We start from the raw sequence: 27,227 nt of genomic DNA on the forward strand, positions 1-27,227 counted from the left end.
GAGTTGAATAAATTATAGATTTGATCAACTGTTGGACAATGGCATCAAAGTAGGCTTGGCTACAGTTAGTTCCTTTGGTTTCAGGTTGTTTGGTCAGTTTGTTAATCACTTGGAATAGTTCCCAGGGAGAATTTGGATTCAATCTGGGAGGTGAAGAATGCTGCTTTTTCTTTAGTCAGAGGTTCTTTGTATTTCAACAGAGAAAGCCTGTATGCTTCCTTTTCATAGGAGTCATAATTGGATCTCCATTTTCTTTTCTGCTGTCTGCAGCTTTGTGTTTGTAGTCTGCGTCTGCATTTCAGAATAGAGTCTAGTCACTAATCTGCACGGGTTGGGAGAAGAGAGTATTGTTTCAAGTACTTGAACGTGGAGGGGTTGCTGCGAAGGAGGCATGCAGTATTCAAGCGCACTATGCTGTTAATATGTGAATGTGTCCAATAAAGTAACGTTTGATTCCTGAAGGGACAGTTGCGGGGTAACAAAGGTGCCCTCTGAATAGAGAGTGCCCATGTTCGTTATTTGCAGATTCCGCAGCTGAGACCAGGTTCCTGCATTGTTTGTTAAGGGTAAGGAGGGGTGATCAATGATGGGCAATGAAGGAGCGAAGAGGACATTAAGTTAAGCTCGTCGTTTGAGTTCATTCCAAGCCCATATTGTGCAAGCAACCATATCTACACACGCACATGGACGCATAGGCACTTAATAGAGTGCTGTCGAAAGAGGACAGGGTACAGCATGGTCTTGCTCCAGTGCCGGGTGTACCATGAATCGTGAGTGGGTACTCTGAAGTGAACTCTACAGTTGCATTAGGGGAAATAAGATAATTTAGACCAATTTATGTTGATGCCCGACAACCCCCCAAATCTATTGAACTCACTGATTGGCGGATCTAGATTATCCCGCAGATTTTTGACATACAAGGTGACTTCATCAGCATTCAGTGACACAAGAATCCGGCATTGCGTGAATCCTAGCCGTCTATGTGAGTGATGCTGCCTCAGTCTCGCCGCTAGCGGCTCCACAGCAATGGCAAATAATGCTGGTGATAACGGGAAACCCTGATGGGTGCCTCTATTCGTAGGAAGGGGGGTGTTACAGTACTGTTGTCAAGCAGACGAGCAGCAGGGCTCTTGTATAGAAGTCCATCCAGATGGATGAATTTCAGGCTGACACCTAAACGTGACAGTTTAGTGAATAAGTAGGGCCACTCTAAAGAGTTAAATGCCTTTGTGGCATTGAGGAAAACTGTGGCAGCATCAAGGTTGGGGCAAAAACAAGTATGCAAAGTATGAGATGTCAATCTCCCAGGCACAAATCCTGCTTGGTCTGGCCTGATAATGGCAGCAGAGGGGGAATAGTCTGGAAGCAATCAGCTTGACAAGGATCTTATTGTCAAATCGTCAAGGTTCATCATTGACAAGGGGCTGTGGGACTCGCATTTATGAGGCTTCCTGTCAGGTTTAAGTGTTGTGACAATCAGGGCTTCTCGCAGGGAAGGGGCATGGTGCTGACCTGAAAAGATTCTTCATACATCGCAAGATGGTGCGAGGCAAGGATCTGAGAGTATTCTTTGTAGAAGGCAGCAGTGAGGTCATCAAGCCTGGTGTTTTGGCACCAGGTAGTGCATTGATGTCTTGTTTAATCTCTTCCGTTGTGAAAGGTTCACCAAGATATTGCCTATGTCCATTTTCGAAGCCAGAGCAGATCTCGGGTTGTGTGGTGATAAAAGAGAATAAGGATGTCATCTCCTCCTGTATGGCAGTCATGCCTATATGACTATGATTCATGTCGTCTTGTAGTTCAGTGATATAGTCACTGGCCCAAGGCCTGCGCAGTAGATTGGCCAGAGATTTGCCCGCTCTCTCACCCTCCCCGTATCTCTGAGCATGTGCTTCCTTGCTTAGGTAGTGTGTCTCCAGCTGTGCCGCTTCCTCATATTCTGCTAGCTGCCAGTACGGTCACCGAGCAACTGTCAGAGTATTGAAGCTCAAGTGTGTGGATCTCTATCTTGAGACGGTCCAGCTTGGCTCGAAACGTTCACAACACTCCTACTTGCTTGGCAATGCAGACCCCCGTAGCACAACTCCGAAGGCTTCCCAGAGGGTAAAAGGGAAAGACACTGAGTGTTGGTTGTGCTCAAAGTATTCCACTACGGCACTTCTCACCTGCTCACAGAAAACTTGGCCTCGTAGGGTTCTAGGGTAGGATTCTAGGGGGAAGTCACCATGTTAAATCGTGTCCAGGGCAATCCAGCGGACACATTTCCAACAGAACTGGCACGTGATTGGACAGCGTCCTCGATAGATGTTCTACTCTTGTGGTCGAAGAATTAATGTTCTGCATCGCCAGACAGTAATCAATCCGCGACCATTTGGAGTGCGATGTCGTGATGCATGTGCCTTCAGTAGCCCCTACATGCCTAGCACGTCTGGGGTCTGAAAGGTGATTGTCCGTCATGAGGAGATGCAGCTGCACAGCTGTACAGTGGTGTGGATGTCGGATATTGCTGGGGCAGTCAGCCCTCGGGTCAAGGATGTTCAAGTCACCACCCCACAAAACCGTAACAGGGCCCAGAGTGCCGGACAGTCTCCAAACATCACCAAAAAATGGGGTCATCAAAATTGGGGCCATAGATTAACAATAATCTCAACAACACATAGCAGCCCAAGGAATCACAAATGACCTGGCGAGTGGGCCTGGGGAGACCCTTTAGGAACCCGACTGACACAGATCTTGCATAGTTCGAGTAATAAGCCTCATGTTGTTCACCCTCCCATCCCGCTTGCAAGTGCGTATCTGTATGTTCAGTGAGGTGTCGTTCTTGCAGGAAGCTGATGTCAATCGGATGCCGGTGCAGATAGGCCAGCATATGCTGCGCATTGTGCTTGTCATTTAGGCCCCGTATATTCAATGTTAAGCACCTAATAGAGAACATAGCGGGACAGGGAAAGGAAAGCAGGTCGCCTGAAGTAGGTGAAAGATGCACTTAGTTTGGAAATACACAGTAGAGTGCTGAGTGACCAAGGAAAAAGGAGAAAATTACATTTCCCTGATAAAACAGCTGTGAACGTTACCCAAACAATCCACCCACCACCCACTTAGGCCCCTCAAATAGGCCAAACCTGCCCAACCCTTCTTCTAAGCAACTCGAGGAACTTAGGAGTAAACCAGGAACACATTCTAAGGGGGAGAATTAGAGGTCAGACACTCTCCCAGCTACATGGCGCCGGATGCCTGGAGTTATCAAAGGGGCGTGGCTAAGGCCTGCCAGGACAGGGGGCCCTCCTAGGCCACAGCAGGGGTCACAGCTACAATGCCCCAGCAACGCTGCCCCATCAGAAGTCCTAAAGATGGGTGAAAGGTCTCGTTTCATAGTAAGTCAATTTCACTGGATGCCCAGACCCAGCGTTTTCAGCCGCCGGGGACAGTTGCGGTACGGTCTTCGGGATGGCTTCAACAAATTTTGATGCTGCCTTTGAGCCGGTAAAATAGTGGGTCTTGCCCGAAAGGAATCTTTAGAGATTGCTGGGGTATATTAGTGAGTACTTGGCATCTGTCTGCAATACAGCACGCTTGATGTTCAAAAAATCCTTACGGTTGGCCTGCACAGCAACAGTGACATTTAACATTGCCTCCACGTAGTTCTCCATACGGCCCATTGCCGTTGACTCTGGTACACAAATAATTCAAATATTATTATGCTTAGCTTGTGCTTCTAAATCTTAATTTTTGTTGCGTATCACTTGCAGGATTTTTTCCATTTGCAACAGTTTCTCCCCAGTTGTCTTTTGCCCATCTTCTACCTCTGAGGTGCTTTGTTCCAGCTGGTCAATGCACGCACGTTTGTCCGCCTTGTCCTTCAGACGGTTAAATCTGTCCGTTAACAAGTCAATTTTAGTGTCAATGGCCATTAGACTGTGTTTCAGGTCCATGAACATGGAGCGGATGTCTGGTTTCTGAGATGAGCCCTCTGTTGGTTGCTGACTTGACAGAACTCCATCAGGGTCTGGATCGGCAGTATGTGTCTGCCTGCGCTAGTCAAAAGAGATCTTGGTCTGTTTGCCATCAGTCTTGTCCATCTCTGTATGGTGTTCACGGGGGGGGGGCAGGAGGGAGCCTCCAGCAACCAATCACACCTAAAGGTTGAAGTAGCCTCTGGGATACCCCCTCGACCCGGAGGATAAACACTGTAAATATCTGCTAGCAGACAGGTCAGCTTCACAGATGAGTAAACACATTTTCGGGACCTTAACAGCGAGAGAACTTCCAGGATGCTATAGGGTAGCAAGGGTGGTCTCCAGAGAGGGCTTCACCAGCCCGTGTCTCAGCTCCCCAGGTCAACCCTCCTCACCACCAGAATGGTGGATGGGGAGAAGGGGGCCGAAACCCGCACAGGAAAAGTCAGAGAACGAGCCGTCCAACGATTTTGTGATGTTTCCCAGAGGGGAGCTCAGAGCGTTCTCAATGTTATAGGGGGTGTCACATGTAACACAGGCTAGGGGCCTGTCTCGCCTTGGGGAGGCTCTAGAGGGGGCACAAGCAGGCAAGTCATGTCAGGGGTCTCCTCCGCTAGGCACGCAGAACTCCCCAGCACCATCCACAACCAAGGCAGCCAATCTGATGGGGCTGCAGGAGGCTGGAGTCTGAACCAGGAATTAAGTTGCTTTTAGGTCAGCAATAGGGATAGAGCAAATATGTCCGGGCCAGGGTCCATCAGTCTAAGGATCAGTTGAGGTGGCAGGGGAAGGTGCGTGGCAGGCGTTTGTTACATGCACTGATTTTTAGGGCCAGTGATGCACCAAGCAAATTCAATCCAGCAGTAAAGGGATTAGGTCCACCATGGTCTGCAGGTAATCGGACACACTGAAATGGCAGGCTGCTCCTCACTCTCAGCTTCCAAGGACGAGGCAAGGTCTGTGGACCGTAACACTTCCCCAGGGGCCAGTATAATTACAAGGTGTGCCGCGTGGCCTCGTCTCCTCACCTGCTCTTACGCCCCGAAATGTGCCCCGGGATCCAGGAAACCCACATTAAGCCACAACTCTGCAGTTGGCGAGAGGATCCGCAGAGCGGTCAGCGCAACCCTTGTCAGCACCTCAGGGGCCTGCACGAAGCCTGCAACCCACGCTGGAGGGGCTGCCAAAGCACCGCAAGTCCCAGGTCACCTACAGCAATGCGGCCCAGTAGCAGCCAGAACCGGAGCCTGGGCCGGCGCTCAAGGCAATAGAAGCTAGGCCAAGCACAGTCACAGGCTGCAAACAGCTGCGCTATGTCCTCAGCGGCGAAGCCAAGGGGGTAATTGGGTTTGGCTGGGCATCACGAATGTGGGCGGCCTGCCGGCGAGTCTCGATGCCTTCTGCTAGGAAGAATTATTAGTGGATAAGCAGCTCCGGTCACCAGAGCCTCACACAATGCTGGCCATCTTGTGTTGGGGCAACCTAGCGCCCTCTAAGTGATACTATTTTTAAAGGCATCTATTATGTCTGTGGTACAACAGATTACTGTGGCATTCCTAGAGAGTGTATCATGGGAGCAAAATAAATGAAGAGTTGTTCTTGATATTGGTGTGTTATACCTCCTATTGGCGTGGCTTTGATAATGTGAAAATTAGAACGTTGTCTACCTTAGAAGATGGTCTGGCTAGTAATACTGCAGGTGCTTTAACTAAGGTTAATGAAAAAATCATAGCCATTTGTCCAATGGTTAGTCAAAACGGAATGGATTTGAATATTTTCCTTGCAAAAGTGAGGCATCCAACGGTGTTTTGTACGTATGTGGCAGATAATATCATGCTAATTCATTATTATATTAATAACACAAATAATGTTTTGTATGAAGTTAAAACATTGGGAGAGACTGGTGCTTGGCAAAATGTTGGTTCATTGTTCAGTTCCATTGGAAAGGGAATAGCAAAGATTGGTGAATGGTCTGGTGATGGAGGAGGAGGTGATATGAAACGGATACTAGCCCTGATTATTATAATTCTTATTTTAATTGGTCTATTTCTTCTATTAAGAGTTTTTGAAACTGCTTGCTTTAAAACAAGTTTAATTGTACTTGTGGAATGAAGAAGACTACCAGACAGAGAAAGAGAGAAGAAACGGAGTTAGAGAACAACAAATCGAATGTTTGATAACATGAAATCCTCAAAGGAAATGAACAAGAAACAAAAAGCAATGAAACAATGGATGATCTACCATATAATATTGTAGTGTGGTTTGTAATGATTTAAAAAATCATCACGGAGAATATTAAAGCAGCTTAATAAAGATTATTTCTCATTTGCGTGTGTTTTGGTGAGCAGAAGTAGGGCGTATAACTTATTTACTGGGCCTGAGGCTTGGTTGCACTGACAGCTAAAGAAACATGACTTTTAAAAAGTTGCCCTGCATGGATAATTTCTCCCTTTTTCTGTGTTTTTCCTTTTTCATAAAATAGACCAAAAAGTAATCTTTTCTGTGGTGTTCTTTATTTGCACTGTATCAACTAATATGCCTTGAAGGAAGCTTGCGAAGACATTTTCGTAATGTTACAAATGTTCAAGGTTGTTTGCTGGTTTAATTGTCCTTAAATGCTTTATTGTTTAAATATGCAATGTCATTTCCCCTTGTATGTAGGTAAAAGGGTCTCTTTGCTTATTAATGTTTAGAGGGTTTCTAGAATAAGACTGTTTTTCATATCACTAGTTCTGCAATGTTGATTGATTTTTGTCAATGTATCTTTATTAGTACAGCCCATGGCACCACTTCACACCATGACAATCCTCTACCCATCTGAGCCTATAAAATGTGCTACTTTTGGGATGAATGCTACACTTTCCCCTTCTCTCTCCATTGGCAGACTTCATGTCAATATCCTTATTGCATTTTTTATTTTTTGATTTAATATATTGAAATAGATTTGAATTGATTAACCAAGAACATTTATGTTTCTGTAATGATTCCAAATTTTAAATAACCCATCATGATTTGGGCTGTGGGTCTTCTTTTGTGTAGGCTTTCTTAATTTTCATTGGGACTTCGTCCTTTGGGACTCACACGCTCCTATCGGCCCTTTGGTAATTGTGCAAAGCACCGACACTCCCCTTTAGAATATCCAGTCCTCAGCCAGAAGCGAAGGCAGAACTTACTGTGTGACCTTCATCTCAGCAATCCAATCTTGAAAAGGCTGTTTCATTGAAGCACACCTTGCAAGTTGAGCATAACTTGCATGGTGAGGATAAGCAAATTCTGTTACTGAGAGATGTCAGAGCCGGGACACAATATAGAAGGAGACAATTCCAAGGATTGCATAGAGTTTTCTGGAGCCTGAGTTCACTGATATAGAATCTGGACAAAGTTAAAATATCACAAATCATACATTTGTTTCTAATGTTTAAGTGGCAGAAATCCTCTTTAGCAGTGTTAAGTCTTGACGAATAATCCCTATTCAGTGCTACTCTACCCTCAAGGAGGTTCTGAACTCAGTTTACCTTTGAAATCTTCTATTGATTGAATCTATTTATTATTGCAAATACTGAACTGAGAGAAGAGACTGGGGAGAAATGTTGTTTTGGTAGAGTTTAAATCTATGGCTTCTCTTCCATTGTTGCTTTTATTTCCACTAACCTTTGTTCTCTGTTGCTTATTTTTCCACTTTGCCTTCTGTATATTTCCTTCCTATCCAACCAATGCTGCAGTTGTGGCCGGTATGGAACCGGGTGGCGGGGCAGTGTACAGGGGGTAGCGGGGAGGGGAATATTTAAAACAAAAATTAAAATGAACTTACCTGAGCAGCCGTCTCTCCCATGTCGTCTCTCTTCTAAGAGCAGCGTGTTGACCCTCCTCCACATTAGCAAAGGAACCGCCACTGGCTGCGTGAATTTCTATTGTCTTACTAACATTCATTTTATATATATTTTACTGAAAATGTTGGATGGTTTTGTTTCTTTCACTGTGGCTTCGATACAATCTGTGTTCACTTACAATGTGGTTTGACCTCTTCTTTCATAAAAACACCTGATAAATGTAGATGGTTTATGAAGGGTATAGAGTCACATTAGATGCCAAAGGATACAAACTTTTTACTAGGTTTTTCAGTTTTACATAATTTTTGCAGGCACATAAATTACTTCGTGTCATCAAGATAAGAGGGAATGGACAGATCTATCATCAACAGTATCCCACGGTCAAGTTACAATAATTTATGCCCATTGATATTAAGGGAAAGGTGTGTCAGGGCAGAGTATTGTGGAGTAATGGTCACAGATGATTTGACATGTAACCGAAGATATAGCTCCTTTGAGGTAAACAAAAACAATACTGACACCCGTGGCAGGTCTGATCCCAGTATATAGTGAAAGTGTTTGGGAGCACCGCATAACTTGTGCGTGTAGAGGTTGTGCGCTGGGTGGTCATTCGGCACACCTATAGGTGGAGGGGGGTGACAGGCTTGGGAATAGGAGTATGTGACTCTAAAGTTGGAGGGGTTCAGAAAGTGCGTCCTTGAGCCTGTATTTGTACAGAAGATATATTTGTTTAAGGTGCCCCATGCCATCTTTTATACAGTCCCTGAAGGAAAAGACAACCTGTGGGAAACGGCCCTTTCAGCAGGGTCACTCCCAAACCTTTTGCCTTCCTCCTCCCTATTTTCGGACTTATTTTTGTTGACTTTTGGACACTGGGCACTTTACCACTGCTAACCAGTGCTAAAGTACATGTGCTCACTCCCCTAAAACATTGTATCAATGGTTTATCCACAATTGGCAGATTTACTTCTCAGTCCTAGTAAAGTCCGCTCTATGTGCCCAGGGCCTGTAAATTAAGTGCTACTGAGCTGGTGATCCCTGAGGGTGGGAGTCAAATGGGGTCCCTGTCACTGCTCTGAGGGACACCGGGACCAGCTTAAACCATGGTAAACTGGAAAGGCTGGTATCCCCGGAGAAGTACACTTGTCAGCTGTGTAGGGTCACTTAGACCCATGTGAAGGACTTTGTCCGCCCCATGGCCTGGGTATCCCTGGAGTGGGGTGGGGAGGTGACCCAGAGGAGGGTCATAGTTAGTCCCCAGATGCCCACTGACTGTTTATTGTGAGGAAATGAGTTACCACAGGTGATAGAAAGCTAGGAGAGGCAGACACCCAGAGCACACTGAAAGCTCAGTCCTCTGGACATAAAACTCCCGAGAAGAAGGTCCAGAAGGCCAGATGGAGGGGCACAGGAAGGAAGGACTCGCCCCTGACTCCTGTTCAGCCTAAGGGTACAGACCTTGGGTTGAATTAAGCGTTTCAGGATAGCATCTCTGGACTGGTGGGAGTTAAGAGTGGAGAAAGAGTTTAAGTCACCTGGAGCTACTGCCGTCCACTCCGAGAAACCCTCAGAGGCCAGAGAACCCTGGATGGCCTGGGACCTGGCTCTGGATACTGATAGCTGTCGGTGGCCATTGTTGTTTGCTGTCCTTTTGGATGGGTTTTCCTTGGGTTGGGGACAGAAGTCAGACCCAAGGAGTGGAATGGGCCACTCTGTTGGCCATGGTGGTAAGTTTGCCCACTGGAATGCATCTGTGGGGCATTGTCTACATTCTATCGCCTAAGCAGCGAAGTCCATCATGGTATCGATTAGTCTACCCTGGCTTTAGGCTGGAGGGGGGTTGTGTTGAAACTGGACGTTTTTGCAGGGTAATTCCCAAGCTTTTTGCCTTTCTTCTCCCCTTCTTCTGACCTCATTTTTATTGGCTTTAGGAGTCTTGGCACTTTACCACTGCTAACCAGTGCTAAAGTGCATATACTCACTTCCCTAAAACATTGTAACAATGGTGCATCCACAGCTGGAATATTTAATTTACTGATAAGTCCTAGTAAAGTGAAATATATGTGCCTTAAACTCCCCCTTCATTACATACAAGTCACCTCTAAGGTGGGCCATAGGTAGTCCATAGGGAACGGTTCTGGGTCCGTAAAAGGCAGGACATATACTTTTTAGTTTGACATGTCTTGGTAGTGAAAATTCCCTAATTTGTTTTTCACTACTGTGAGGCCTACCCCTCTCACAGGCTAACATTGGGGATCCCTCATTACATTTAATAATTCCTAATTGAGAAGATATAGAGCTGTCTGTTTGTTACCTATGGACTTGTAATAATAAACCCTCTTAAATTGTAAGGTTAGATTTAATATTACAACTTTTAACACGCCACTTTAGTAAAGCTGGCATTTTACTACTCCCAAGCCCTGTGGGCCTGCTACCTGTCTCCAATACACATCTGGGGTGGGTGACAGCTAGGCCTTCTGCATTTCCTCTGGGCAGTCACACACGAAGGAAGCTTAGTTGTGACTGATGGGCCATCCTGGGAAGGATGGGATGGAGGTGCTGGGCACAACCTCACACTTACACTTGGAAGGGCTGTGTCCTGTCCCCACACAAAAGATTGCTTTACCCCCTGTAGTGAGTCAGAAGTCAGATCAGGAAAGGATGACCTCTGCACACCTCAAAGCCCTCTTTGAAGTCTCCCCCGCTTCAAAGGCACTGGGCTTCGGACCCTACCAACTCAGTACATTTCTGGATCTGTGGATACTCTGTCAGGAAGAAGGACTGCTGTGCTGCTGAAGGACTGCCATTCTGCTGTCCTCCTTACATGGGAACAAGAAGGATTGGACCTGCATCTCTACATCCCCAGAACTAAAGTGACTCCAAGGGCTGGCTGGCTTGCCTCCAGTTTTGAAGTCTCAGGGACTTCCAACAACCCTGCTACAGCCTCTGGACTCAGCCAACTGTGAGTCCTGCCCTGCTAAATGGTGCCAAGCCAGTCCTTAGAAGTGGGTTTTTTGTCCGTTTTCTACAAAATCTATGCATTGCCGTATGGAGCAGGTTGGAACTGACGCATCTCCATTCGATGCCGACACATCGGCACTAGTGCCGAGGACGAGGACATAGCATCACTGGCTGCATGGCTTTACGACGACGCATTGCCTACATACATTTTGGTTTGACGACGACGTCCCCCGAGCTGTGCAGCTCGAGGCTGAAGCATCGCCTACGAATCCTAAGGATCTGAACTGACACCTGCATCAAGATACTTTTTCAGTGGGATAAACTTAGTCCCTGTATCCAAACCGTGCTCTATGGTGGTGGGCCTGAAGTTTTGGTTTTGGCCCAGTCAAGCACAACCAGATAGTCCCAGTTGGCACTTTATCATATGCTTTTAAGCACTATAATTCATAACTCCAGTTCTAATAATTGGATTTTTGTTGTTTTGGTCTTGTTTTGTTCAGTAAATTAAGCTCTATTGTCCTAATCTGGTGTGGATTTTTTGTGTGTGGTGTTTTCACTGTTTTAAGTTCTGCACACATATTTCACTCATTGCCTCTTGCGTTAAACCTGACTGCTCTGTGCCAAACTACCAGAGGGTGAGCACAGGTTTATTAAGGGTGTGGATCTGACTTACTCTGACTAGGATTGTGGTCCCTTCTTGGACATGGTGCATACCTCTGCCAACTAGAGACCCAGTTTTTAACACAACCTCATTGCATGACAATGCAATGGGATATTCCACGTTATCCCTACTGAGGACCACAGCATGCCATTGAACTAGTTTTGTCAGTCTGCCTGCCTTTCAGTGTATTGTGATCGCCTGTTGGGTGAGGAGGAAAGCCAGATCGAGGAATTTAGTTGTAGCTTGGGTTGTCTTGGAATGGCTATAGAGCCCTAATAGGTAGCAGTTCAGTTTATTCAGGTCTGGTCAACTCCTGGTCACTGAGAAGATACATGGCAACGGTGTTCAGTTATATTGCGGTATGACTTTTTCTTTTCCAATTTACCTGAGTGACATGAATTATTAATGACTTTGAAAGGTTTCATACTGTATTTGTTTCAAAATTGTTGGTAAGGGGGAATTATTCTGGTTTAATCAAGTATACATACCCTAATGGGATGCCATCCTAGTTTTTCTTTTACAGTTTGTCAGTTTCTGCATATCTCTGGTGACACTAATTTAGATTTGCTGTCCTGAGATTTTCCTAATAAAAATGACTGAACATTAAAGCCTGACACCTTCAGCCACGCATAACTGACCATGGTGCTGGTACTTCAGTATCAGTTTGCCACGTCTGCAGCATCAGGGTATGATTTCAGACATGATAGTTAAGATATGACCTTCCAGCACTTCGTAATTGTTCTTTTCTTAGATTTTGTCAGCAGATATTGTAGTAGCTCCTCTACCTCCTCTGACTGTTGATGGGCATAACCGCTTAAAATAGGCAGTAAAATTAGCTGTTATCCACTGTGTGTTCGAAATCCTTTGCATCTTTTTACCAACTGCATCTGGTCTTTTTTGCTTTGTAGTGTAGTGCGGGCCCAGAAATAGCTGCTGGTTTCTGGAACCTCTTTCTTGAAACAGAAAAAGTGATTTGGACTCTAGATGCATTCTAATATATAGTGAGTCTTGCAGAGATCCAATCCAGGTGCAACTGCTACATTCTGGTGAAAAGGCTGCCAGTATCAAAACCTACATGCATCCTGAAAAGCCTGATCCTCTTGCATACTACTGGATCGGCCAGGTGGGAATGATATTCTCTACACTGCTCTAAACACCAGGACCATCGACCCCCCTCGTTCATGGTCTTCGTGTAGGGTGAGTGATGGGCTTTTATGACAAAGGATGAACACACCTTTCTTTTAATTTGTCTACCCTTGTCTTCATTGCTTGATTTTGCTCGCGAGAAAGTGTCACTCATAGTCGTCGAATGTCACTCATAATTACACTCACATTATGGAAATGTCACAAAAGCACTCAGGGTAGCCGGCGAGACCAGCAATCCATAAGGCCTGACCCGCCCGGTGACCAACCGCTGCAACGCCTGGCATGATGACATGAGGCTCACTTGGCTCAGCTAGGTAAAGCTGCACAGTGAGTCAGGGGTCCCGGGTTTGCTCTAGGCAGCTCTGCTGCGGAGTGAGAACGAAGCACCACTCTGGCTGCCGCAGTCCGTGTTCAGTCAGCCGCCACATATGGTGGGGTCGGGTAGGCACTGTGGGATTCATTACTGTGGCGAGCTGCGCTACATTGCAGTCAGCAGCCAAAACAAATTCTTTCTGATTCAATTGCCGCCCACTCACACCGCAGACGACAGGACCCACCCTGACCCGCCTATTACTGTGAGTTTGGCAAACTCACTCCTGACTTCACAGGCTGACATTTTTTCTGTAGGGCAGACACTGACTCCTGACCCCAGTGAAATGTATCAGTTTATTGCAGCACAGTGATTGAATCCTAATATAAATCATGTGCTTACATTGTAGCAGGAGCAGCTAGAGCTGAGCCAGCCCCCGAACCTGCCGAGCAGTGCACACCGCACGCTGCCACTCCAGCTTCACTAAACGGTGTTCTTAGCAGCCAGCGGTCTAGGCCACTTGGCAGCTGAGGAGGCACTATAGGTGTGACTTTGCATTTCAGTGCAGTGATGAGGATAACCACACTGAAATGCTTTAGTCTAACGCCTGATACATGGTACTTTGCAGGGCTGCTGCCCTCGCAAAGCTGCTAAAAAGTAAGTCAAAGTGTCTAACCCCCCTGAGTGAGGTATAAAATAATTTCTCAGCTGGCGGTAATGCTTCCTAAAATGTGTTTGCCTATGTGCGCATACACACACAACACACACACTGACATGGTCATGGACACACGCACAGGCAACACATGCACGCACACCTGTCTCCGCTGTTACATAATCATTTGCATGTAATTAAACATTTAATGCTGGCCTAACGCTCACTTCTAATGATGCCATAGCACATCTTCACATTTAATTGCCCACATACACATAATTGATTATTTTCACAGACAGCGTGCACTGGCCATAATTGTGCGCAGTCCCCCTACATCTACGCAGCTACACACATGCATCATGGGCTTACAATGCATGATTTGTGGGAAGACAATGCGTGCAGTGACTAGACACTAATAGTGCTACTAACAGACATCAACACATACACACAGAAGACCTCTCCAGTGCAGAGCTTGGATCCTTGGCTGCAAAATGCATTCAGAGCCTATTTGGCGCATCATGTGCACAAAGGAGATGGTCAGTGGCAGAGTTGACTTTTCTAGAAAGAACAAACCTCAGTTTCTATGTTCATTCCAAGTGTACATCTGTATCTACAGAACCAGCACCAGTACAGCTTTTCTTATTACACAATAACATGCAATAGACTTACTTTTATGACAAAAGGTAAACATACTTTTCTTTTAATGTATCTGCCATTGTCTACCTCGCTTGCTTTTGTTCACGAGAAAGTGTCCCTCATAGTTGTCGAATGTTACTCACAATTACACTGAAATTTTGGAAATATCACCCATAAACACTCTGAAACCTTAGCAGCTATGCTTTAAGCACCTCCTTTGTTGTTGTTGCATATTTATATAGCTCGAACTCGACCCGAAGGTATTGGAGCGCTTTACATGAGCACCGTATTTGCATTAAACATTCAGGCACGGGGAGATTAAGGGATTTGCCCAGAATCACAGGATGTGGACGCGACCTCGAGGTGATGTCAACAAAAGGATATTCAACCTACTAAGGGCAGTCACTTTCACCCTCCGTTGTAGGTAAACAGAAACAACAGATACCTCACGGGAAGAAAATGGAGTCTATCCCCACTCAAATAATCGACCTTCTCCACTCACAGAAATGGAAACAGAACTCTCAAGAAGTACCAATTCAAACAGTACTTGTTCCACAACAGAGTAGGCCATTGTGATTTTTTTTTTTAGTAACAGGGTTTACAATCGTTTAAAATCCCTGTCATCGGTCTATCTAAGCAAATTATTAATACTCTACTCTCTCTAAACTCTGAACCTGTTTTATTTTTGGATTTAACATAACAGATCAAACATAATTAAAAGTATAATAGACAGGGAATTCGACTACTTCATTAGAGTGATTGGAGTTACTCGCGATTATCCCCAAACTCTATTATTTATTTGAAACCTTGGCTTAAAATTACTCATACTGCATAAAAGTGTTAAAGCTGACCAACAACACTGTTCAAAGTTGAAAAGTGCAAATTTTATAACATTATGCTTAGGCAGGGGAATGCAATTAATATATACACCAACCTTGAATCTGGGGTCAGGAGGTTTTACATTAATTTTAAAAAGAGTTCTTATTGATCGATAGTATGAGAGGTGTCAAGTGCAAGCACAAAAGTTTGTGTATTTTGATTGCAAAGTCAAATCACAAAAGATTTTACATGTTAATTGTTCAATCTTACATCTTAACAAGGCAAGGTTTAATTATTTATAGGAAACTATTTTTAAGGTGGATGTTTAGTTCTGACAATATTACTTCACCAACAAATTCTATGAAACTGTTGCTTTATCTGGAATCCATTAACATTTTCTACAGTTTGCTTTGCTTTTTAAAAACTTTGTGAAAGTGAAATACTGATAATTTTAACTCCAGTTCTGATATGTATTCGGTGTTGCTCTGGGAAACTATCGACAATGCAACAAAAATGCAATTTATTTTCAACCTGAACACACTAAATGAACTGACAGATGTCCTACCCCTCCGCAAACTCTACTGTACAAACTTCTAGAAGGCTCAACGAGGCTGCATGTAACAAGAGTTCATCTTTACACACAGTACAAACTTTGACATAGTACAAACTTTCAGTGATACCCTTCCTACAGCTGCACACACTTCCCACATTGTGTACATTCTCAGTGATACCTCATCTAGTCAACACACTCTCAGGTACACCTCAATACTACTATTTTCTTTAATCTCAGTGCTGTTGTCGCAGCAGTTGACAGCTGCATGCAAGTCTGACCCGAATATTAAAGCATGACTGAAATAGCAGGTGTTTTTGATGGATTTATTTTCACAACATAATGTAAAATGAACATAAAAAACATCATCTGTGATCTTTTTTCCAGCTAGGAGAGTAACTGGGCTCGATTACAATTAAACTACAGCCCAAAATGTTTAAATTTGACAACTCACAAATGATACCTCTGCAATATGACACTGTCTTTGCAAAAAAAAAAAAATTTGAATTACCCTGATCAGAATCTAGCGACTCCCAGTTCTCTTCAGTTCCCCAGTCGCCAGCAGCATCAGAACCCCATGCGTCATCACCTTTCTAGGGAAAGAAACAGAAACCTCATCAGCAACAAACCTGACTGATGATACATACATCAAAATATATTCAGTTGATCCAAGGACACTATTTACAGTGTTTCACAAAAATGTTAACTTTACAGCAGCTATACCAGAGGGCCTCCTAAATGATCAACCATGGAGAGTACACTCTGAGACTCCATTTTACTTTACTGAACTAATGAAATGGAAATTAAAAATACAAGCTCACCTCTCCGTTGTTGCACTCAAGTTCTTAAATTACAATATCCTACGCGACAAGACGCAATCACCTTCAAGTAGATGCTCTGAAAGGTGCTTACCTAAAAGCTAAGGGTCTGTTTACGACTGGGGTGAACCCGCCACCGACAGGCTGCCGGTGGCGGGTTCACCACCATCGTGAGGCCATTTCCCACAAGCCATATTATTATGGCGGACGGGACCGTGGCGGTCGGAAAATCTGACCGCCACACTTCCGACTGGCTCCTTAAGCCCGCTGGTGCGGCGGAGGCCTTCCCATCCCTAAAATGGTGGCAGTGCCTACCAGGCACCGCCGTTGGGATTACGATGGACCATCCTCGCCAGCCTTTCCATGGCAGTTCACCCGCCATGGAAAGGCTGGCGGAGATGGACATTCGGGGCCCGTAGCAGGCCCCCCCTTCACCCTGGGCCCTTTCTTTTGGGGGTTGGGGGCACCTATGGTGCCCCCCTACATTTCCCCACAACATGTGGCAGACACCGCATGGAGCCTGCCAAGTAGTGGAGGGAAATGTAATACATGCCTTTTTAACATTGCTGCATTTGCTGCAGCCAGCAGCACCTGCCGCAATGTTAACTATGGCAGGTGCGACCGCCGTGGTGGCGGTCGCATCGTTTTTCCCCCTCTGGAACCGCCACCTTGTAGGTGGGCGGTCCTACTCCCTGAGATGATGGCGGGCGAACAGCATTGTAATTCCCCCTGTGGGAACGCCGCCTTATAGGTAGGTGGTCCGACTCCCCGAGATAATGGCAGATGGACTAAAGTCCGCCCGCCATCGTAATCATCCCCTAAGATTTCAATTGAACCCAACTCTACTGTTGTGACAGAGGAACATCTCTGTACAACCACTTCCCAGAGAAATTGACATCCTGAGCAGACACTTCAAGGAACAATCACTGATTAATTAGCATTTGTTCTACAGTAAATCAGCGACTCATGAATGTTCTTTCGGAACAACAAGGGACAATTTTTAAAACAAATATTACCAACAGAAATTAATAAGTGCATTATTATTATGAGGATTCAGTGGTGCGACCATGTTGTGGGAGAAGAATTTAAATTGTCTCGTTCTTGGCCACAGAAATTCTTATGGACGTACCAAGCTTGATGGTCAAAACCTTTTTGCTGAGGATCTCCAATAGGTGTTCTTACTCAATACATATGAATTTTGATAGGAAACAATTGAGAGACAGTGTTAATAGTTGGGCAAGTATAACAAAAAACATTCTGATGCATACTGAATGTTCATACTGAACATGGAATCATTCTGACAGGGGATAGCACTGCAATTTGAGGAGGAACAATGCCCTCTGGGTAATCTGTGAAATCTTAAATTACTTTGCACTGCCTTGAAAAATCGTGGATTTAATGTATTTTTGAAAAAGTCCTATGAAAATGCCTCATTTGGCTTCATGTAACCTACTGTCTGCATTGTATGTACCTTGACACTCACCACTCTACCTCAATAGAGCGGTGTACATGAGTGGCTCACCCACCTGATGCAGACCTGTGTTCTCATCGGACCACACCCTTCCCCCCATCAATGACCTCAGCACACAGTATGGCACTCACGTCTTTAGCTGACCAAATGGCATGTACCAGGCAGCAAGTAAGCAGAGCCCTGCATGTCTGGTGTGACTTCGCCACTCAGCGGTCTGTGGAAATGTGGATTTTCCTGGTCAGTTATGTCCCCTATCTTGGACCCCAACAGTTCTATGTGCATGTCACAAGTACATGTATGTTCCCTCCAGTTCCAGTTATGAAGACGCAAATATATGTGCGTCCACCGTCAACATGTCCTCTGTCAGATCTGCCATGAATATGTCGGATATTCCATTTCTAAATATGAAAGGCCACCGGCTTTATATGGTTCACTTATGCCATTTTACAGCCCAAGGCAAGTAGGCCCTGATTCTGTCATCAAACTCCTTTTTGCCTTCTGCCTCTGAGGACTCCAGTCTGAGCCTGCATCTGTGACCATGAACTCTGTCTCATTCTCTGCGCGGCCCACGAAGCCTGACATCAGCCTATTCTCTGCCAAGAGCTGTATTTCACCTTCGAATTATCTGCTTCCCCCTCAGCCGATGCATTCCTGCCTAGTAGCTTAAGTAAACATTCCTCCAGTTACCAAGCAAAAGGCCCGGTTTCTCTGCCCTCATGCAAGTAATTCATAGCCCTGTCACCATGGAATATTCCCATCCTCTCGCATTCAGTGTAGACACTTAGACGCTTGTACACACACGCACAGTCAGTATAGAATAGATTCTGTCCGAGAGTCCTTCTTTATGGATAACATAGTTCTTTAAACATAGGATGTTAGATATGATTTGGGATTAGGTTGATCTGACCCCCAGACTTCTCGTCTCCACATGTAGAGCTAATGTCAAGTTCCCTTCACCCCCTAGTTACACGTCAATTACACGTCATGCTGCTGCGCGCGCATCTATGTCAAGTATTATCTTATAGATCCACCTATGCATGAAATCATAACCAATCATGTGTCTTTTTACTCCTTGTAAACACCCATTTTCGGTTACGCAGGTACCACGTCAAGTTCCTTATCAATTATTACGCCTACTGTATTTGCTTCATTATAACGTATGTACTATAAAAGTTACTTCTTGTCAATAAAGTATGTACTTCACTTCCTGAACCCCGTGGTGATGGAACTTGAGGCATCCGATTATAATCGATTACTGGAATAAAGCCCATTCAGAAACTCTAATATCACGGATTCTGCCTCTCATTTTACTGAGCTATTTTATTATGATTATGTATCAAATTCAGTCCCGGTAAAGGAATTTTTATTTACCACATGATGGCGCCCGAACAGGGACACTTTCTCATCTCACGCGCCGGCGGTGAGTTGTAGGCCCGGTCTCCTGCCACAGCTGGACGGACAATTACGCGTACCAGCAGGATTTCCTGTATCTCCCTCCGGTCAAGCGGGGGCGACTGAGACTACGATCAACACCCAGACGAGGCGGTGAGAAGTGCGAAGTATCCCGACCAGAGCCTAGCTGAGAGAGCAAGATCCGAGGTATATCGAGACCCACCAGTTCGAAGTCTAGCCCAGTTCCCGACGAGTCGAGTCGAGTCGAGTCCAGTCCGGTTCAAGTTCAAGTTACTGAGGCCTTCCGTTTCCGAAGCTACCCGGTGAGTACCATTTCTGGGGAGGCATTTCTGACGTGCACATAGGTTGTGCCGGTCAAGACGGGTTTGGGTACACAAATCCGGTCTGCACTGTTTTAGCAGTGTATCTGTACTGTTTAGCAGTATATCAAGTATTCCGAAGTATCTAGTAAGTGTCAAGAATTAAGCATGGTGATTTAGTTATGCAGACGATCATCAGTGTTGTTTCAGTTAAAGGTTTAATGTTTTAATGTTAAATGTGTTAAACGTCTTGCATATTGTGGTATGAATGGTTGTTCATTAGTGTGCTTTTTGTATTAAGTGTGTTCAAAATTAAGTATCGGATCAGTTGTCAATATGCCGCTCTTTTCGAAATTAAGACAGATCACTACTAGGAAAGGGGTACTTGAAGAAGCCGTCCCTATTCCTCCTAGGGATACTCCAGGGCACTTTATGTATCAGAAGCATGGCTTAGATGCCATATTATTTCTTGATTTATGGGCAGATTATACCAAGGGATTGCCGGAAAGTCAGAGGTGGCCCGCAGCGGGAACCTGGGATGCAGAGTGCATCATGAAAGTCGAGGAAGAATTATGGAAAAGAAAAGTCAGACAGTCACAGAAAGACGCTGTTGAGTTATGGCGTAAAGAATCTCATAGACGTACAGAAAAAGCACGTAGACAGGAAGAGAAGAGTAAAGAAAGTTCAAATAAAATTCAAGAAAATCTATTAATTGAGGAAGGTATCCGAGTGAAATCGGAACAAATAGATAGACAAAGAAATGCCCTTATGAATGGTATGTATCCTCTTCTAGCCGAAGGATTACCAAAGGCTGCTCCAGAGATGCCAAAAGACTTGCCACCCCCATTATTTCCAATTAAGGTTCATCCGAAAGGACATCCCAGAACCGCCGAAGATGTTTTTCTTTCCTCATATCTAGATGACGCAGCTCCCGAGTATGCTAACCCCGCACCACATAGACCGTCTGGCGGGGGGGTTCAACGTCAGGATCAGGTATCTGTCCCCATGCAACAGCAAGTCCCGACACTAGCTTCGGCAAGCACATCTGTTTCCACATCTGTCTCCACAGTCGATTCTACAGTGGTGTCCACACCTATAGTTGCTGTGTCACGTTCGACGAATCCTTTCACACCCGACGCCCCAGATGGGGCCACGGGAGGTGCTAGCAATACTTTTACGCCACCTAGAATAAATAAACTTGTTTTTCAAGAGTCAGCGCATTCACGTACACCCAAATTCGTAAGTGAACGTGCGCTTAAGGAACTTCTTATAGATTGTAGATATGACCCGGTGGTCGGTAAAGAGGACGAAATGGTCCTGGCATCATTACGTATCAGACGAGCCGCAGAGTATTTAGCGAAGTTACCAGGAATGACCGCGCATCTAGATAAAATATATCATTTTGTTCAAACAGGGCGAGATCCAGAATGTATTAACAGAGCTATGGAATTCCAGAAAGTAGAGATACAAGGGGAACTGCTACGTTTCCTCATAAACTGTGTGATCAGAAATCAAGACCGACCGGGGGTAGACCCGGATGCAATGCATATTCTTACAAAATGGAGCCAGAATATATCAGAAGGAAGACACGATAAGCAAAATTGTATAATAGCCATGTGCCGAAAGATCCGTAAAGAAATAGAACGGATACACGAAGAGAGATTACAGACCGACGAGTTCGAACAAAGCGAGGAAGAAGGGTCAGGACCACCCGCAGGACAGTTGGACACCATAGCCTATGTAGGTAGAGGAAGATCTTGGCATAGGGATCAAACTAGATGTCATATTGACTCAATACGTCCGATATGTCCAGATAATAACAGGAATTTCCAAATACCTATAATTAATATAAGGTCTAACGAGCATTCGTTCCAAACTGCTGACAAACTACTCCGAGAACGAAGGGGTTATCATTTTCTCGATTCTATGGATGAACAAGATTTAGCCAGGGCAGCTGTCCACTGGGTGGACAGTCCCGGAAAGTATAGTGATGCTACAGTAGTACGCACATTTTTGAATCTCACCCCAGATGAACAGAGGTTAGCTGGGATTTATATGATTCAACAACTCATTATACTATATCGGAGTCAGCATTCGGACCCTGGTCTGTTACCTGACATATTGACTGAATTGCTTACAAATAAATGGAGAGGTCCAGGTACTGAATTAATTAAAGAAATTCTAATGTCAAGAAAACAGTATATTCTTTTTATATGCTCAGAGCATACCTCATTGCCCAGCAAGGAAAGAACAACATATCACATGGATAGACAGAATCCCTTACGAGAGGTACACCCAATAAAGGGCGAGGGCGACGAGTTTAGGCGCGTATTTGTATATACGCCCATATCAAAAATAGAACTGTTAGAAATGAAGAAAGTGGTACCTAGTCATGACAAAGACCCAGCGGGTTTTCACCGAGAAATTAAAGACATGTTACTCATGGGAGAGTATACCTATCCCGACATTATGACGATATTAAAGGTGTTGATGCCTGCTGGCATTTATGAGAAACTCAAGGAAAAGGAGTGGGAGGTAGGAGACCAAAAGATAGAATGGTCAGTGTTAGAAGCAGAAGAAAAGGCCCGAACTGCAGGAGCAGGACTCGGGGATAAAACTAAAGCACTACCAGGTTTGCTAGTACAGGTACTGCCACGTTTATTAACTACGAAAAAGGAAGATTGGGGTACAATTTCAGCCTGTAAACAGAAGCAAGATGAAGACACTAGTGATTACTATGCCCGATTTGAAAAATGTTTTGGTATAAATAGTGGCATAAAAGCAAGTAGCGAACCATACCCGCATCTGTTTGTAACAAAATTAGTAGAAAATGCTCTGTCCCCGGTAAAGAATAGAGTATTAAAATTCGAGAGTACCTGGCAAGGTAACACTCCAACACAAATGTTACAAATGTTACAGTACCATCACAATAGAATTAAAGAGGAACAGGAACATGAACACAGACGCATGAAAGACACAAAAATGAAAATGCTAGTTGCCCAGACAGTACCAGCTGAAGGACATAAAAAGGGTATGACACATTCCGATTCAGCAGGACCGGTAAAAGGGACATGCAATTATTGTAAGAAGCCAGGTCATTACGTACACGATTGTCCAGTTTTAAAACATAATATCGCCATAGGTAAAACACAAGAAAGACCACGGCCACTCAGACAGGATCAGAATGAACAAGGAGCTATGCAGCATGCCCAGGCCATGCCAGCCGCACAACAGCCAATACAGTTTGTGCCAGCTGCACCACCGTTGCCTGCTGCTGCCACACAGACCACAACACGACAAATGTATCAGACTGCACAGTATGAATATCCTGAGTATCAGCGTTATGCATGAACTAGCCTAGAGAGGGAAGTTGACTTACCCCTTATCGAGATTCCTGTAGATCAAGAAGGACCTTATGTACATAGTGAATTATTAGGTCAAGATAGAAAATTCTTACTCGATACAGGGGCAAGTCGAACAACTATAAAACGTAGTGAAGTTCCAGGGGCACCCCTCTCAGGCTCTCAGAATATCTCCCTTGGTTTTTCAGGAAAACCTATTGTTAATGAAGTATCACAGCCTCTTCCACTTACGATAGGACCTTTGACACGAACTACAGATTTATTGCTTACTAAATCATGCCCAGAAAATCTGTTAGGAATTAAAACTCTGAAAGCGCTAGGAGCCATAATATGTTGTTCTCCGGAAGGAGTAAGGTTGTTTTTACGTGATTTTAAAGGTCACTATGTGTCTAGAGACATGGATCCCCGACTACAGACTTTACCTACACATCTATGGGCACAAGGCCCTACTGATGTTGGATGCATGAATATTACACCATATCGAGTCACACTCAAGGCAGGAGTGGTGCTACCACGAATGCGACAATACAAGTTACCACCAGATGCTGTAGTGGCTTTACTACAAATCATTGACGAGCTAATTGCCCAAGGAGTAGTTGTAGAAACAGACTCCAATGTATGTAATTCACCGATAATTCCGATTCTTAAACGAACAGATCCTACAGCCCCGCCAGTATATCGATTGGTTATTGATCTGCGCGAGTTAAACAAATGCATTGTGCCACAATTCCCTGTGGTCCCAGATATCTCGTCATTATTGACAGCTATTGATTCCGAAGCAACATTCTTTACTGTAATTGATCTCAAAAATGCCTTTTTCAGCGTCCCAATAGATCCGGAAAGTCAATATTTGTTCGGATTCAGTTTAAATGGGCGTAGCTTTAAATTCTCACGCGCACCTCAAGGATTTACAGAAAGCCCCAGCATCTATAGCCAAGCACTGAAACGAGAACTTGACAGTATCCACATGCCAGTTAACACCGCTCTGCTTCAATACGTCGATGATCTGCTGATCACCGCAAGAAGCGAACCTGAATGTGAAAAAGCATCGCTGCCAGTTTTACAATTCCTAGCCGAAAAGGGGCACAAGGTGTCCCCTTCTAAGCTGCAATTCTGTGTCCAGCGAGTTGTTTACCTTGGACACTCGCTGTCCAAGGAGGGAAGGCAGCTTACACCCGACCGCATTCAGTTAATAGCTAACATGCCAATACCCAAGACACAAAAGGAGGTGCGGGCTTTCATAGGCCTCACGTCATATTGCAGGCAGTGGATCCCTCAGTACGCATTTCTAGCAAAACCACTCATTCAGTTAACCACACAGGAGGCAGCCACACCGACTGTTCTCCCTTGGACTCAGGAACACACACAAGCTTTTGAAAGCTTAAAGAAAGCTTTATGTCAAGCACCCGTTTTAGCAACGCCATGTTACAGAAAACAGTTTACACTCTTTGTTACAGAACGCGAAGGTACTGCCTTGTCAGTACTCACACAGGAACAAGCAGGAGCACACAAACCATGTGCTTATTTTTCTAGTACATTAGATCCCGTAGCTCAGGCTTTGCCTGCATGCCTGAAATCAGTGGCAGCGACAGCTTTGGCAATCAGACAAAGCGATGCTATAGTGTTGGGACATCCATTGACAGTTCAAGTACCACACGCAGTAGAGGTTCTTGTGAATAGAACGCAAACACAACACTTGACCATAGCAAGACTTACAGGATATGAACTTACATTGTTTCAGCCACATATAGAAATCAGACGCTGTAACACATTGAATCCTGCCACACTTCTACCTGTAATAGGAACAGACCCACTAGCCCATGACTGTATTGAAGTTATTACGATAACAACGAAACCCAGACAAGACTTAACCGATGTCCCATTATCAGACCCAGACCTGACATTGTATGTAGACGGTTCATGCATGAGAACAAGTACAGGAGAGTTAGTGGCCGCTTACGCAGTCACAACAGATACTGAAGTCATTGAAACTAATCGTATAAATACTTTGTCAGCTCAAGCCGCAGAGCTCATCGCTCTGACACAAGCCTGTATTCAAGCCACGAATAAAAAAGTCAACATATACACTGACTCACGTTATGCATTCGGAGTTGTACACGACTTCGGCGTGCTGTGGCGAGAGAGAGGTTATTTAACTTCCCACGGTGCCCACATTCAGCACGGACCCCTCATTCATGCCTTATTAGATGCAATACATCTACCCACTGCAATATCAATCATGAAATGTAAAGCTCATACGAAGGTTACTGATATCATTTCTCAAGGCAATGATCTAGCCGACAGAACAGCTAAACAGACTGCTCAAACTCAAATCCCCGACGTGACAAAGACAATAGTCCCGACACATTGCATGACAGTTAAAGATCCTACTCTCGACGTAATTGACATACAGACACATGCTACACCAGATGAAATAAAGAAATGGACTGAGTTAGGGGGGATCCAAACGGATCAAGGATGGATGATGAAGGAAAAGTCTGTATGGTTCCTTCCTGACTCAATGGTCCAAGTTATAATCAACACTATACATAGTCCAGCACATCTAGGAGAAAAAGCTATGCTAGACAGCATTCAACACATTTGGTTCAATAAACATTTACGAGCAGCAGCAAAACAAAAGGTCCGTACCTGTATGATCTGTTGTCAGTTTAACCCAGGAAAAAGCGTTCCCGTAGAACAGGGTGGATTCCATACTCCTAACCATCCTTTTGAAGTACTTCAGATGGACTATATCCAGATGGAACGATGTCGAGGATTCAAATATGTTCTTGTAGTTGTCTGCGCTCTGTCCCGTTGGACAGAGGCATACCCGGTTTCAGATTACACTGCCCCGACTACTGCCAAACAGTTGGTTCGAGAATTCTTCCCACGATACGGTTTACCACGTGCCGTTTACTCAGATAACGGCCAGCCGTTCTCATCCGAATTAATGAGACACGTTTCACTTCTGTTAGGATATCAGTGGAAATTCCACTGTGTCCGACACCCCGAGGCAGCAGGCCTCGTAGAAAGACATAACCAGATCCTGAAAATCAGAATGTCCAAAATATGCAGAGAAAAAGGTGTCGACTGGGTAGTAGCGCTACCCGTTGCACTCTTTTACATGAGAATGGTAGCACACTCTCGAACAGGGCTATCCCCGTATGAGGTGATCTTCGGCAGACCACCGAATATGTGGGGGACGCCTGTACCTCGCAAAATAACTGATGTCGACTGTAATATGCTGACAGATTACTTGGCTTCCTTGATGTCTGCACTACAATCTTGTCGTTCACAGGTAGCTGCAGCTTTTCCCGACAACACCGAGGTGAAACCCCATGACGTTGTTCCGGGTGATTTGGTGTTTGTGAGGAATTTCGACCGAAAGACCCAGCTGGAGCCCAGGTGGAAAGCACCCAAGTTGGTCCTGTTGACCACGAGGACAGCCGTGAAGATCGAGGGCCGTAAGGGCTGGATTCATTCAAGCCACGTCAAGAAATTTCATGGACTACCCTCGGATATAGACATTGTGCCCTGCACTCCCTCACAGACTGATTCAGAACTTCCCTTTGTTGAACAAAATGACTCTAAGAACTATAAACTAAAGCTTAGGCCCAAACAGTCGAGCAATTTGATTGTTTAAGTCCTCTCCAAGGTGAAGCGGTTGAATTGTCTCTGACATGTATCCCTTGGACCTGAGTAGAGAAAATACCCGGAAAATGTTGAAACGACAGGCGTATTGTAAATCACTGCGTAGCTACTGTATGGGGACATTATTAATTCTGTTTTTATTGAGTCTTTTAATAATTATTACGAGTATGTTGTTGCACATATATTACCCTATTTCTAGACATGTTTATAATGTTACTACTGAACATTCTTTTAGTGACTTACCTCCGCATGAATTATCTTATAGACTTGCGCTGCGCAATAACACATTCATTAGTATGTTACATCATTCCCATCAGACTAGTAATGCCACCAATTGTTGGGTGTGTGGCCGACTCCCTCCCTATCAGAATTATGAAGGAGTCCTGCCTTTCTTTCCACATCCATTCACACATAATGGCTCCTGTGGAGCATGGTTTAGTTTAATCAATTCCATAGACTCAGACACAGCAGTTTACCAAGATCATTGGATATGGGGAAACCTGAACCTAGTCTTACTCAAGGTCTGCTACCCTGACAAGGAGGGTCGCCCCAAAAGAACAGGAACGGATCTAGAAAACGAAGTATATGGATTAGGTAATTTTACACCTAATCTCATGATTCTAAATGTCGTATCCGAAGTTGAACTAGTCTTGCCCACCATGTCAGTATTCCCAGCGAAGGGTGAATTGTGT

At 44.7% G+C, this 27,227-nt stretch overlaps 1 protein-coding gene across 6 annotated transcripts in view; it reads right to left on the reverse strand.

The window, feature by feature from the left end:
- The window catches only part of SCYL1 (SCY1 like pseudokinase 1), a 1,795,032-nt gene that overhangs the window by 191,630 nt on the left and 1,576,175 nt on the right, over nt 1–27,227 (reverse strand). For all 6 annotated transcript variants that reach the window (XM_085625549.1, XM_085625547.1, XM_085625546.1 and 3 more), the window contains one exon: nt 16,033–16,114. In XM_085625549.1, coding sequence (XP_085481675.1) covers nt 16,033–16,114 — 82 coding nt within the window. The remainder of the gene's footprint in view (nt 1–16,032; nt 16,115–27,227) is intronic.

Source organism: Triturus cristatus, chromosome 9 (assembly GCF_964204655.1).
Source record: "Triturus cristatus chromosome 9, aTriCri1.1, whole genome shotgun sequence".
Lineage (NCBI taxonomy): Eukaryota > Metazoa > Chordata > Amphibia > Caudata > Salamandridae > Triturus > Triturus cristatus.